The sequence below is a fragment of the Terrapene carolina genome, unplaced genomic scaffold, assembly GCF_002925995.2.
Source record: "Terrapene carolina triunguis isolate 2854851 unplaced genomic scaffold, T_m_triunguis-2.0 Scaffold629, whole genome shotgun sequence".
Taxonomy (NCBI): domain Eukaryota; kingdom Metazoa; phylum Chordata; order Testudines; family Emydidae; genus Terrapene; species Terrapene triunguis.
The window spans coordinates 8,622,417-8,638,094 of record NW_020664980.1 but is presented as its reverse complement, the minus strand read 5'-3'; the positions used below and the strand labels follow the sequence as shown (position 1 = coordinate 8,638,094).

General features: G+C 41.6%; 1 protein-coding gene across 1 annotated transcript in view; it reads right to left on the bottom strand.

Annotated features, from left to right (window-relative positions):
- The window catches only part of CATSPER3 (cation channel sperm associated 3), a 21,765-nt gene extending 8,607 nt beyond the window's left edge, over positions 1–13,158 (bottom strand). Inside the window, exons 1-3 of the mRNA XM_024205841.2 lie at positions 12,565–13,158; positions 11,730–11,883; positions 9,023–9,262 (exon numbers count right to left, since the gene is read on the bottom strand). Of these exons, the coding sequence (XP_024061609.1) occupies positions 9,023–9,262; positions 11,730–11,883; positions 12,565–12,677 (507 nt within the window). The 5' untranslated portion in view covers positions 12,678–13,158. The remainder of the gene's footprint in view (positions 1–9,022; positions 9,263–11,729; positions 11,884–12,564) is intronic.
- Positions 13,159–15,678: the final 2,520 nt, after the last annotated feature.

Here is a 15,678-nt window from a genome sequence, read left to right as displayed (position 1 = left end):
AGCCTCTTGCACCAACGTTATATTACTCCAGACACTAGCTAATGAATGGATTTGATGATTTCCCCTGATTATGAAAAATGTGCTAATGCCGGAGGATCTCATGCAGTGCACTGGTTCAGGGAATATCCATTTATCAACTCCTTTTTAGACAATGTCTCAAGCATCTCAAGTTAAAACTCCATAATCTACACAGTTGATCTGTTGAGGTGGCACTTCCTGGGTAAGAGGGTTGTGCAAAGCTAACGTAAGATGTACTTTCCAATCCCCTATGATTGCCAAATAGTTAATCTTGTTATGATGGATTAAGGATTTCCCCTGCAATCAGGTGGATAGTTCCAGGTTTTCCTAAACCTTGTCTGCCCTAAGAAATATATACTCACATCAATAATTTAGGAAGCAGTCGCACCCTGGCTAATTCCTCCAGATGTTTCCTTCTGGCACTAGGCATCACCTCCATTTTATATGGATTGAGTTTCACGCAGCTAGCTTCCATCCAGGTCAGATGTGACAAGATGCTGAACCTTTTTTATATGAGTGCAGCATCTACACTAGCCTTTTTCCCTAAAATTTTTGACTGTGGCAGCTCCAACAACGATAGCAATGGTGAGAGAGATAGCATAGACCCGCTACTGTTGTTTTAAATGCTGTGTCAACAGACTACACAGACCTGGAGTTAAGGTCCAAACTCACTTCTTTTGTGTAGTTTGGCTTTATGGGTAACAAAGAGAAGAACACATCATAAACCTCAGTCTGAGCTTCTTCCCTGACCTTGGCTTTTCCTAAAGATTCCCTCCAGGATCTCCACTAATTCCCAATTTCTAGAGAGCCACTCCCACCGCTGTTCTACCTGGATGCATCTACCACAATGAGTCAGCAGAACATCAACTGTTTCATGTAGGGCTCTACTATTTGCTGACAGAGCCCTGCCATCCTGCTGCAGCCACTGAAAAGCCTCAGCTAGTGCAGAATGCTGCTACTTCACCTTTTAAGTAAAGAAGAGCAAACAATATTCTGCATTGCTGTCTCTGCACTAGTTGCTAATTACTCCTGGTTGCAAATTGAAGTGCTGGTCATTATCTACAAAGCCCTAAACATTGGTCATACACCATACACTATGTAAAGCTAAAAATAATTCTGTTTTACTTTTTCCTGAGTATGAATCAGAGGAAGAGAATAACGTATTTAAAGCCCAATAAGGTTAAAACAACCTTGTTTTTTTAATCTGAGAAAAGTAACAATATTCAGCTATAAGATACTTTCAAGCAATCTGCAACATAAAAATGCTTGAAGATATATCTGTATTACAAAATATATATATATATATATATATATTAAAAGAAAGAGCTTTATTAAGGTTGCAAATGGAAGCACTCAGAAGTTAGGAAAAGCCAAAGTTAAGATTGCCTGCATAACCTTAATTAGGCCCCTTTGTGTGTACACATTATGACAGTCTTAACTACATGACCACAAAGTATTTTTTCTATAGGACCCCTGCCTTATTCAGAGCACAGGATGGGCCTGCTCTGGCAATGAATCAGGGCTGTGTAGTAAAAGAGGCTGTTGTCTGTAAAACCCCTGATTTATCTGTTGCACAAGTTGGAAGGTGTGAAGTGAATGAGGCAAAGGATTGCAGGAAGAAAAAGGATGATCTCATAGTTAAAGCAGTTGAATTCTGCCCTGGAAAATTGGATTCTATCCCGGCCTCTGCCACAGACTTTCTGTGGGATGCTGAGAAATCACTTAAACCAAACTTTTCACAGATGGTTACTTATAGTGCGTCCCGCATTTTCTGTGTCAAACTTGATACCTAGGATCTGATTTGCGGAAGTGCTGAGCACTCACAGTTGCAACTGGTCAATGGGATGTTGTGCTTTGAACATATAAAGTGCTAGATAATATTAAATACCATGGAATTTCAGGACCTAGGGGTCTCAGTTTGGACCCCCAAAATTAGTAGAAACTTTTTACCTAATCAGTCTGTGCCTCGGTTCCCCGTCTGCGCAATGGGGATAACGTCACCCCGTCAGCTCACAGGGGATTGTTTGTGAAGCACAGTCAACCTGTGAAACTCCTTGCCTGAGGAGGTTGTGAAGGCCAGGACTATAACAGGGTTTAAAAGAGAACTAGACAAATTCATGGAGGTTAAGTCCATTAATGGCTATTAGCCAGGATGGGTAAGGAATGGTGTCCTTAGCCTCTGTTTATCAGAAGGTGGAGATGGATGGCAGGAGAGAGATCACTTGATCATTACCTGTTAGGTTCGCTCCCCCTGGGGCACCTGGCATTGGCCACTGTCGGCAGACAGGATGCTGGGCTGGATGGACCCTTGGTCTGACCCAGTACGACCATTCGTACGTTCTTATATTCTTAAGCACTCAAGATACTGTAGTGATGAGCACCACAGAAAAGCCCATGACAAAATCAATAAACCTGTCTTCAGAGCAGGGTTTGAACAGTGTGGCCGAGGGCCGCGCACACTGAATGAGGCAGAGGTCCTGGGTTAAAAATAGGATGTGATGATGTAATTAAAGACTATAGCTCCAATGGTTCCTAGTCTCCTTGACCAGCCAGTCCCAGTCTCCCACCCTGCCTCATCAATCTCAATGTTCCTCCCTCAGCCAACAGACTCCCAGTCCCTCCCCGCATTTCCTTCACTGGCTCCCAGTTCCTGTCTTCTTGCCCAACCAGTTCCAGCCTACCCTCCCCCTCAAGTTCCTTCCCCGATACCAGTTCCCCATCCAGGCTCCTTGCCCAGCCATTCCCCGTCCCAGTTTCTCTTCCCCACAGTCCCCATCTCACCAGACTCCTTGGTCTAATCTACTCCTTCCCTCCCCAAGTCCTGTTTTGTCCCCTCTTCTTCGCTGCCAGTGTGCTATCAGGGGAGAGGGGGGAGGGGTCATTGAGAACACAGGAAAGACAGGCTCCCTGATCTCAATTCCAATGCCCGGACCCACCCTGGTCTGGAGCAGCTGGGAGCAACCATTACAGGGAAAGTCCTTCTGAGCCCCTATCGCCCTGGACTCAGTCACTCTGTGCGGGTAAGGCATGCAAAGTCCAATCACACATAGGACCTGTGAAGGGATGGAGCTTGCTCAGTGAAGATTCGGAGTTTTTAGCTGCTAAAATCTATGAAATCTCTACTGAGAATATGCAAAGAAAGTCTTATAATTTGGGCAGAATTTCATGGGCACAGCAAAAGACTCATCTCTGTCATAAAGGCCACCATCACACTAAATATACAGCCCTTGCTCAAAAGCATAGGAGCACTAGAGCTTTTCAAAGAAGAGATTGCCAGAGTTTTTTAGCATGAGCAAAACGATATATTTTCCCTAGCCTTGTTCTTGGAAATGGCACACATATTTTGGCTGAAGTTTTCAAAAATATTTAGCCTGAGGCAGACTGCCAACATGCAAAATTTCAGCCTGAATGGCTGAAGTTTGGCAAAGTTATACAGTTATCAACTGAAAATGGGGTCTTATAATGCAGTGGTTCTCAACCAGGGGTACGCATACCCATGGGATAAGCAGAGGTCTTCCAGGGGGTACATCAACTCATCTAAATATGTGCCTAGTTTTACCACAGGCTACATAAAAAACACTAGCAAAGACAGTACAAACTAAAATTTAATACAATGACTTGTTTATACTGCTCTATATACTATACACTTTAATATAAGTACAATATTTATATTCCAAATGATTTATTTGTATAAGTATATGGTAAAAAGAGAAAGTAAGTAATTTTTCAGTAATAGTGTGTTGTGATACTTTTGTATTTTTACGTCCGATTTTGTAAGCAAGTAGTTTTTAAGTGAGGTACAACTTGGGGACACGCAAGACAAATCAGACTCCTGAAAGGGGTACAGCAGTCTGGAAAGGTTGAGAACCACTGTTATAATGGGAAGTATCAGGCAACCTGAATAATAGGCAGTGCTACCAGTCCCATCTATAATTTATGCAACTCCTTGGGATTCTTCCCGCCTGCATGTAAACACTACTGCCCTCTACTGGATGGAATGTCAGAGCTGCTTAGGTGCGTGAAATCATGTCAACATCTTGTGGCTACAGAACATAGACGCTGAGCGCCCTTTCTTTCAGGAAGGAACACTTTGTAGAGTGCTGCTAACAACAGACATAAAGCATGACACATTTCAGAAATCTGGGTACAGACACTGCTTCTTCTAATGTAACCCACACTGGTCACCTTCATCTTTTGTCCACGGAAACCTAGCCATCACCTGAATCCTGATTGTCCCAAGCACTCAATGCCTAATTTTATTCTTGTATCTGTGTCTGGGAGTAGGAACAAAAGCCATTTACACAAAAAAACATATGACATTTTTACCAAGGTATGTCATGGTGTTCAGCAAATGCGGGTTGTGCACTTGATCCTAAAAAACGACAATCACCTACAGCTGAAGGTAACAAGAGAGCCATAAAATGCCATTGGTGATTGCAGTCTAGCAAGTGCCCCTTGTATAGAAGCATCAAATAATTTTCAGTTTCTATGGCACATCCTGAGGTTCCTGTACACCTCCAGAAATCCATAACAGGTCCTCTGTGCTTCTGCTATTAAGACGCAGCTTTGTGGGCTCATGGTCTTCCTAAACTGTAAATATGCTGAAATTAATCCCAAATACATTTTAAAAAAAGCAGAAAAGTTGATTTTTGGAACAACCTGGCATTTAAAAAGTTTATTTTCAAATTGAAATAAGGATAAATGGAGCCTACATGACGACTGGGATCACAGCTAACAGAACTGCTCTGTATGGAATACAGCAAGGAAATTATTTCCTCGAGGTGGAAATTTATTGCCCCAAGGTGTAAGGCAGTGTGTTTTAAAGAGTTTTTTAATTAATAAAGGGACGTGTGCCAAGAATGTGGTACATGTTTGAGTTTTCAGCATTAAATACAGTTTCCCCAGTGAAAGGCTAATATAGACTTCAATTAATTCATTATAATACACATACAAACAACCTCCCACCCCTTCAGCAAAGCTCACTGGGGCAGATTGTAACATATTTTACAAAGAATGTCTTTTAGCAGAGAGTTTCGGTCACTAAGAACACAAGAAATGCCAGACTGGATCAGAGCAATTGTCCATTGAGTAACCTGTCTCCAGTATCAGCCTGTACCAAATACTTCAGAGGAGGATGCAAGAAACATCATGATGGATAATTACAGGATAACTTGCTCATTAAGGATCTTTCTAATTGCCTTGGAATAGGAAGTGGCAGGCTTATACCCTGAAGCATGAGGATTTACAGCCCTTATCCATTTTTATCCTATTCCCTGGATGTTCTTATCCATAGAAATGCCCAAGAGTAAATTTTCAAAAGTACTTAAGAGACATAGGAACTTAAGTCCCATTGACTTTCAATAAATCTTAGGCTCCTAAGGGCAAGATTTACAAAGATATTTAAGCTCCCAAAGTTGCAAATAGGTGTCTAGTGGGAGTTTCAAAAGGGCCTAATCAGATTAGGTGCCTAATGTGAGTTAGATGCCCAATTTTACCTTACATTATTTTAGTTTATTTTTTTAAAACCTTGGTAAGACCTTGGACTCACTCCTATCCAGTGGCAATGAGTTCCACAAGTTAATCATCCACCGTTGTTTAAAAAAAAGCTTTTAGAAAATGTAAATGTCTGTTCATTTTGCTGTGTCTCTCCTTGCTCTAGTACAGGGGTTCTCAGACTGGGGGTCAGGACCCCTCAGGGGGTCGTGAGGTTATTACATGGGGGGTCACGAGCTGTCAGCCTCCACCCCAAACCCCGCTTTGCCTCCAGCATTTATAATGGTGTTAAATATATAAAACTGTGTTTTTAATTTATAAGTGGGGTTGCACTCAGAGGCTTGCTAAGTGAAAGGGTTCTCCAGTACAAAAGTTTGAGAACCACTGGTCTAGTATTATCAGAAAGGATAAATAGCAGCACCTGACACACTCATTATTTCACATACCTCAATTTTGTCCCCTCTTCCAGCTACAGTGAATAATTAACATGTAAAAGTCTGGCAATCACTGAAGTTTACTATCCAAACTAGAGGAAGGAAGGCTCAGAAGTGAACATTATAAGAGCCTTATGCTCATAAATGTTCCACTTCTGGTGGGCTACCCAACCAATTAATTACATGCAGAGATGCAGGCTGAGCAGTCACTACCCGCATTAACTCCCTACTAAAAAATAAACCTCCAGGGTTGTCCGGAGAAAACTAAGTAAGAAATGGTGTGCTTGAGAGAAAAACTCATGGTTTAAAATAGCATGTATGACTTATTTTTTAATAGCTATTTTTTCCCAGTCATAGCACTGTGGTAAAATGAAAATGGAAAGGAAAATCTCTCCTGAACATGGGAGAAGCAGAAAGCAAATAACGTTCATGCTGTGGACTTTATAAAACTCAAAAATATTAAATTTCTTCAGCTCCCCGCACCATACTTAAGAAACAACCAACATCATTCCAGAAGGCTCAGCACACACTGTTAACATACAGAGAACACTGCAAATGTTACAGCTACCTCTATGCTGCGGCACAAACTATAGCCGCTAAAGGGGTTAGTTATATTACAACAAAATTCAGTGAAACCCATGATCACTCAAGGGACTAACAAAAATTGCTTGCATTCCATAGGTGATTTTTCTAATTGTTAGGGCTGCATTGTACTCAGTTCTCATCAAGCTACTTTGGAGGGGGTTCTTTAGACAAGTGGCTCCCGAAGAAGGTGGTCTGTTCAGGCTCCACTGAAGTTCTCCTGACGGTCCTGATTCATTCTTCTATCCCACTCCCTCGGCAGCAAAGCAGAGGAGTGCATCTTAACCTGGGAAGTTTATACAAACACAGGCTGTCTCCTTTGTAAGCAGCCACAATCGCTTCAGACTCCTGCCTGATTCATTTGGTGGTGCCATAATCCTGCATTTACTTCCAGTACAACGTCACAGGCATTGGATTAGCATATCACTGAGACCTAGGCTAGCTCTACGCTACAAAAGCCTAGGCCGGCAGAGTCCCCTAATGTAGATGCAGCATGCACCAACAGAAGGAGTTTTTCTGTGCGAATAGGAATGTCACCTTCCCAAATGATGTTAGTTATGTTTACACAAGCACACTTCTGTCACCATAGCTGTGTTTGTTGGTCAGGGGGTTTTGGTTTTTCACACCCCTGACTGACACAGCTATGCCGGTTTACATTTTAACTAGAGACCAAGCCCTACTCGACACCTAAAGTTGCATCGATTTACTTAAACTAGTGTGACTTTGTGTGCGGACGCTCTCTCATCAGTTTATCCTGCCTTTGTTAAATAACGAGTGCAGTGACCCTTTCATTGCCCTTTTAGCATTCTATGGAAAGCTGTCAGAAGGCTGCAGAGCCTCTGCTGAAAACTCCACTAAATTTAAGAGGAGGGGGGATAATTACAAATCACAATGACCAAAATACTGGATTGGGCTCCTTATGGAGCAACGTCAACCACTCCCTGAGCATGCTTCCCTAAGCATTGCCCGCTGCTCCGGGCAATGAAGCCTTGTCTACACTAAGAAAATTACCTGCTTTTGACAGCAGGTACCAGCGATGGCTGCAGCTCAACTGATACAGAACACAGTTTAGTTGCACAAGTCGCCCAGGATAATTCATGTTCAGCGCCATTTCAGAAATTAGGATTAAAAAGCAACCTAGGCTAGGTAACGGAACCTAGGCCTTCTGCATGATGGACCGCTCTTCCTATGCTGTTCCCTCATCAGTTATTTATGGTGAATGTGATCCAAAGAGCAACAAAAATGTTGGAAAACAAAAACCTTAAGTCAAAAGAAAGGAAAGTGAACATTAGAACGGCCATACTGGGTCAGACCAAAGGTCCATCTAGCCCAGTATCCTGTCTTCCGACAGTGGCCAGTGCCAGGTGCCCCAAAGGGAATGAACAGAACACATAATCATCAAGTGATCCATCCCCTGTCGCCCATTCCCAGCTTCTGGCAAACCAAGGCTACGGCCACCATCCCTGCCCATCCTAGCTAATAGCCATTGATGGACCTATCCTTCATGAATTTATCTAGTTCTTTTTTTAACCCTGTTATAGTCTTGGCCTTCACAACATCCTCTGGCACCAAAGTTTGACTCTGAGTTGTGTGAAAAAAATGACGAGTAAATAACACTTCCTTATTTATTTTCTCCACACCAGTCATGATTTTATAGACCTCTATCGTGTCCCCCCTTAGTCATCTCTTTTCCAAGCTCAAAAGTCCCAGTCTTATTAATCTCACCTCATATGGCAGCAGTTCCATGCCCCTAATCATTTTTGTTGCCCCTTTCTGAACCTTTTCCAAGTCCAATATATCTTTTTTGAGCAGGGGCAACCACATCTGCATGCAGTATTCAAGGATGTGGGTGTACCATCGATTTATATAGAGGCAATATGATATTTTCGGTCTTATTATCTATCCCTTTCTTAATGATTCCCATCATTCTGTTTGCTTTTTTGACTGCCGCTGCACAGTGAGTGGATGTTTTCAGAGAACTATCCACAATGACTCCAAGATCTCTTTCTTGAGTGGTAACAGCTAATTTAGACCCCATCATTTTATATGTATAGTTGGGATTATGTTTTCCAAGGTGAATTACTTTGCATTTATCAACACTGAATTTCATCTGACATTTTGTTGTCCAGTCACCCAGTTTTGAGAGATCCTTTTGTAACTCTTCGCAGTCTGTCTGGGACTTAACTATCTTGAGTAGTTTTGTATCATCTGCAAATTTTGCCACCTCACTGTTGACCCCTTTTTCCAGATCATTTATGAATATGTTGAATAGGACTGGGCCCAGCACAGACCCCTGTGGAACACCACTATTTACCTCTCTCCATTCTGAAAACTGACCATTTATTCCTACCCTTTGTTTCCTGTCTTTTAACCAGTTACCAATCCATGAGAGAACCTTCCCTCTTATCCCATGATTGCTTACAAGTGCAGTTGTAATGGCCTGGATACAAAAATCAGAAGTGTGTTTCCACGGTAATTATAGATAATCAATTTACCCTCATGCCTCTGCTGTAGGAGATAAGCTTCAGAATCTTGAGTGCCTGGAAACCATTAATTATGTCCCATGTTCTGTAGTGTTTGATGTCATTTTTGTCAATGGTATATGGGAGGCAAGCAATGAGAAGTATGAGAACATCAAACAGGTTATAGCCACTCCTCCAGTAATTCAAGGGATCCACATAAAACTTCAGCAAAATCTCTGTGGTGTAGATGGATATAATAATCAGATCGGCCAGCTGAAAAGAAAACAATATGAGTCATGAACATGTCATTGCGGGGGCGGGGGAGGGAAGGCTTTGATTACAAAAGAAAAGAGCCTTCGGTTGTTCCTGTTAAACCCCGAATTAGATTAACCAACAGCTCTATCCTACTCTTAGATACACAGGGATGCAAATAAAGTCAAGCCGTTTAGTTCTTCCTGCCATCACAAGGCTGCTCCTTCCAGGGCACCTGCTAGTGTTTCATCCACTCTCATTTAAATGTCCTAAAATAACATGGAGCCACATTCTTGGGCAATCGGAGTTTTCCCTAACAGTTTAAATTTCACCCCAATATTCCTAGTTACACTGCCATGTTCCACCCAGAATAAGGCCTGGTCTACACTTACCCCCCAATTCGAACTAAGGTACGCAACTTCAGCTACGTGAATAACGTAGCTGAAGTCGAAGTACCTTAGTTCGAACTTACCTCGGTCCACACGCGGCAGGCAGGCTCCCCCGTCGACGCCGCGGTACTCCTCTCGTATAGCTGGAGTACCGCAGTCAACGGCGATCACTTCCTGGTTCGACTTATCGCGTCCAGACAAGACGCGATAAGTCGAACCCAGAACTTCGATTCCCAGCCGCCAAACTAGCGGCTGGGTGTAGACATACCCTAAGTCTTAATTGTATTGCCATGTACCACTCTGCAGAATTCCTCTCCATCCTTGGTGTTTTCACTCTTCAAATACGCTGAGCACACTAGAAACTGGACATTTACCACAGTTAAATTTACCATTCCAAGTGCAGGGAATACCATAAATACCACAGGGCAGTAAATACCACTTTTATAATGGCACCCAATGTATTTGTGGACCATTATGCTCCCTCCTCTTCTGAGTTAATTCTTAGGCTAGTTCTTGCTTGTCTAAACAATTGGGTTGGCTAACAGGTCCCAGAGCAATACTAACTTGAAATGAGAACAATTGCTAATACACTATTAAAACTGACAGAACAAAATAAGACAATTCCCTGAGTGAGACCTATCTACTGCCTCATGCAGAGGGCCAGGGTGAGCCAGTCAAACTTGATAATATAACTCCACCTCACACTTCATGAGTGTCATCAAGAATGCAAACTGATCTTGAAGAGGAATGAGGATGTTTATTTAAGGGAGTCAGGCAAATGCCAAATATGTCATTAATCATAAAACCATTTTTATCTGCTATTGAGAGTTGTATTATCCCTTCACAGGATATCGTACAAATGGGGAAACTGAGGCACGGGGAGGTTGTGTTTTGGCCCAGGTCAGTGGCAGAGCCAAGGATAGAACCTGAAGTCTCCTGATACCTCATCTCCTATTCTAACCTCTAGATGATGCATCCTCCCTTTCCCTGAGCAGGGTCTACTTCTGGAAGTGGAGTTTTCTAAAACTTTCCAAGATGGGAATGGACTTCTTGACATTAGCCAGGCCTGTCTTTTGGTTTCCACATTACTGGGATATATTATAAAGATTCAGAGATTTGTCTAGAGTAGCTGACTTGTGTAAGACAAGAAAATTAAGGTGTGCTTTGGAGATAAGTATTTTTCTGTATGAAAACTGAATATTGAAAATATGAGCTCAAGTTAGTGGTGTTAACTTCTTAAGGTTTAAAAAAATACTGGTGACAACTAAAAGGACACTGTCATGGTATTTTAAAAAATAATTTAGTAATAATCAATGGTTGTGAAACTTGACACTGACTCGGGTTTTCTGGCTCTAGCCCCATCCCCATTAGAGCCACACTAGGGTACTCACCAGGGCAGAGTCACACCCACCAAAGTGTTACTGTAGGGTTAGTCGCTGGAACGGGGCTTCAACCACTGTGTTTATTCATTTATTTAATTTTAGAAAATAAAATAAGATTGACTTTTTTATTTAAACCTTTGGGGGCAGAGCCTCAGCCCTGAGTAATGCCCTGGGTGTCACTCCAGCAGCACAAAGGAGACACAAAGTTGCCTGATGTAGTCAAATGCCCCAGTGGTGTAAAACCAGCATAGCCAGCCATTATGGGCATAAAGATATGGGCAGTCCAGGGACAAGAATGGGGTTAGGCCAGAGAACAATAAAGCGACCCTGAGGTAGGGGAATAGTGAGGAGGGGCCAGTTCCAGCTGGCATCAATCAGAGCATCTCAGTGATGTTGCTTTAGAGTTAATCTTTCTACGATCTTTCTTACAGTGCACCTTGGACCAGATGCACAGCTGATGCAAACTAGTGTCAATGGAGCTACATCAGTTTACATCAGCTGAGGATCTGGCCCAATGTCTGCTGATACTGGTGTGCTTTGCACATGGAAAAGTGGACACATATTGGTTTCTGTAATGCAGGCTCCCATGTTTGTTTCACTTTACTACTCAATTATTCATGGATAGAAAAAAAAAACACTTAAACTTGCTACATCATCAGCAGATGCTAGTGAAATGAAAGGAGAACTTACTACCCATTCCATTGCCCAGCTCCTTACCTCCAGATATGCATAAGAATTAAGCTTAATAGCATAATCAGTTTCCAAGGCCAAGAACACTGCATTGAGTGAGATGATGCTTATCATGATTGAGTTGAACAGGGGATTCTGCAGTAATCTGCGTATATATGCACAAAATTCAGTGTCCCGTCTCCTATCAAACAATTTAAGGGACAAAAAATAGGGTAAATTCTAGGACCATTAAGAGTCTGGCAAACAACAGGCTGATTCTCCTTCCCAATGACTTCAAAGAGAGCAAGGTCAGGGACAAGGTGGATTTCTCCCCCTCCCCTTTAAACATCCCCTAATACTGATTACAAATGGAATTAGCAAAGAAGACAGCCCTTTCCCTTCAGGGGTAATTAATCATTGTGAAATCTACAATGAGTTAAAAATAGATTTGCATGTTCAGTGGTAATTTTTTATTTTAATCCAGAATCACTGAGAAGCTCCCAGTATTTTTCAGAAAGTTCCAAGACAACAAAGAAATTCCCATTCTTTTCCCAGGATATCCAGATGAGCAGATGCCCAGTCTTATTATCAATTAATTTAAAGGCACTAGGGCAAAAATTGTTTGGTATTTAATTTAAATGCATGTTTATGAACAGTCTCCCTCATTAAACTCTTACTGATATAATCACCGAGGTTTAGTCAAACAGAAAGCAAAAATCCCTTGCCTTTAGTTTAATACATAAAGAAATAATGGTCAAATTCATCACTTGGTAGCTCCAGCCAGTGACATTAGAGTTATATGGAGGATGAATCTGACTCATGGTAACTTCTTTGTAGATCAAACCCTAAATACATATTTAAAAGGACTTGGTCAAGTACTTACCTGAATCGCCAGAACAGAGTGTGTTTCACGTCAGCATCAGACGAGGATTTAAAATTTTCAACAACCAAGTTCGACACAAGTCGTCTCTGATGAAAAGATTCTGTAGGCTCCATACTCACACTTTCAGATTATTTCGTTTAAGAGATCTAGGTGGTCATTATGTATTCCCTTAAGTAACTCAGCGTGCACAAGGCCAAGCACAGAGAACAGAAATACTCTATATAGAAAAGAATGGAATTTTCTATTTGACATCATCACTTTATGAGGTCACTTCCAGGCATAAAAATGATACGTCAGCACTTGAAACAAAGTGCTGGACAAATGAAAACTCTTGTGAAGAGTCAGGAAGGCAAGAAGGCAATAAACGTTCACTGCTGTGAAAATATAATGCAACATTGGATTAACATTGCCCAGCACCTTAGGCACAAAATCGGAGGGGGATTGTTTAAAAGTACATACAAATCTAATATTAATAGAAATGTTTTTTATTCAGTGTAAGTTTTTGTTTGATTTTAAAGATTTCTCTCTAGGGCCAGATTAAGCCATAGACACTGTAGCCCTAGTCATCTGCATCCTGGAGCCACATGATTATTACATCAAAACCACAGCTTTCATTAGTAAGTTTCTAATCCTCAGAGTTATAAAGAAAAGTTTGAAAAGTGTGGCCCAGATGTAACCAATTCAGTGATGTCTGCCTGAGTCTGCAGATGGCCTGAAAGGTGTGAACTTCCCCAGGCATCTCAATGGAATGTTAACTCCAAGACGTGCCACTCGGTGAGACCCAGTCAACACCACCCCAGCAGAGGACTGTGTGTGAGGCAGAAGGAGAAAAGTGCAGCGAATCCAGTCACCCATCCAAGCAGATACATCCCTGAGGTGTGTACATGGAGGTGGGGCTGCTGCAACCCCTTCCTCTCTGAATGGAGGAATGTTGATGCTGCCCCTGAAGGGAAAGAAGGGGCCTCATGCCACTGCCACTGCCTGCAGAGGAGGGGGCCCACCTGCCACCACCATGGCACAAGGGCAAGGCTACAAGGGTGGAGTCACAAGTCACAGTGTGTCTACGGCCCTGGATTGCCTTAATCCAGCCCTGCATTTCCCTATCATGTTTCCAATTTAACATGGTGCAGGAGGACCAGGGCATAAAACTGATTAAAAACAAAGGTGAAATTAACTAATCCTGTTTCACTGTCTCACCCTGGAGAAAAGCAAACAGACAGCATAAATAGGGGAAAGAAAATGAAGTTTTTAAAAAAAAATTCTTTATGCTTTAATATTCTAAAAGAGAGCAAGTCAGGCAAGCAATTTTGCTGTTCGTTCTGTTTTAATTTATATTTCAGCCTGGCAACATCCTTTTAAAAACTGCAGACATCTGCACAATGAGGTGAAATTACTTTCATTTTTAGTATTTATGCTTTGTGATGAGCCAAAGCAGTGGGAGAAAGACATTTTTACTGCTGGATACAAGCCTTACAGCAACAATTTGTTGGAGGAGGATTTTTATTATTCAGGAATGAGGCAAATAGTAAACAAAGATCTCTTTGTATACGCTGAAGGCCCCAATTCAGCAAGACAGTTAAGAGCGGACCTAACTTGAAGCAGGAGTAATTCAACTGAAGCTTAAAATTAGACCTGTGCTTGAGCACCTTGCTGAATGAGGGCCATAGAATCGAATGGTGCCCAAGAGCATTCCACCAATCAAATGGCTGAGTTTGCTCAATATTTCATTGCTTTATCTCAAAAAAAAATGCAGCAGCCTCAATCCGAAAGCATTAGAAGTATGTTGGGAAATTAGAACTTATTTTTATTTTTATATGCTTAAGTTTTAAGAGGGCCATTTCTTTTCCTTGCTCCCAGTCTAATTATATTTTCTAAAAATAAGGCAGAAGGACAAGGAGAGGGACACTAATCTCAAACTTCTGCAGCACAGAAGGTAATGGTATGAATGGTGTCTTCTACCATTACTCACTTCTCCTGCCATATTCAATCCCTCTTCACACAGTAGAGGGCTTTACATTTAGCAGACAAAGGCATAACAAGTTCCAATGGCTGGAAGCTGAAGCTAAACAAATTCAGTCTAGAAATAAGGTGCACATTTTTCACAGTGCGGGTTAAGAAGCACTGCAACAATTTACCTATGGATGTAATGGATTCTGTCACTTGAAGTTCTCAAAATCAAGACTGAGTGGACTTTCTAAGAAGTATAGTCTAACTCCACCAGAAGTTATGGGCTTGATGGAAGAATCACTTGAGGAAAATTCCTCGGCCTGTGTAATACAGGAAGTCAAACTAGTTGATCAGAGTGGTCCCTTCTGGCCTTAAAACCTATGAATCTATACTTTGAAGCTATTCTGAATACTGTCTAATCCTCCACAGATAAATCTGTCTAACCTCTATCTCCTGGAATAGATATAGAGATCTGGGCATCACAGCACAACAGAAAATGTTTCACAGATCAAGTTTGGAGAATGAAATGAGAATACAACAGTATTTAATTAAAAGACCTTTATTCTCCCGATTCAGTACTGGAGGAGTCTGCTATTGGGAATGGGTATGGATATTCTGTTATTAGCGTATCAGACTTCTGTGCTATTCTTGCAAAAACTGAAATTTAATTAAAAGAAATACCAAAAGAAAAAGACATCTTTCTCTTCAGCAACCACCCCAAAGTCTTTCCATCACTACAACTGAGGATTAGGAAAAGTTTGTTTTTTTATAGACAGATGGACATGCTTCAATGGTGAATGGGTTTACTTCCAATCTTCCTGCTTGATCTGGTAAAGTCCAATGATTGTGTCCTTTCACTTACATCTACTTACATTTGTAAGGCTTTCTTTAATTTTTTTTTCTTTTCTATTTTGCCTCTGGTATTCCACAGGAATTTTTTAGGAAAAAGTTACTTTTCTTTTCAGACATATTCTGTGATGAGGAGAATGTCTTTATCTCTGTCAGTTCTCTTTGATTATAATCAGATGACGGCTCAAAGTGGGAGCAAACACACAGGCCAGTGGGAAATGGGGAACATTTGGTGACCTTGGTGATATTAGCACTGTACGGGATAGCATCAGGGTTGCACTGTGATAGCAGAAGCCAGCACTCCTGCCAGTGATTATA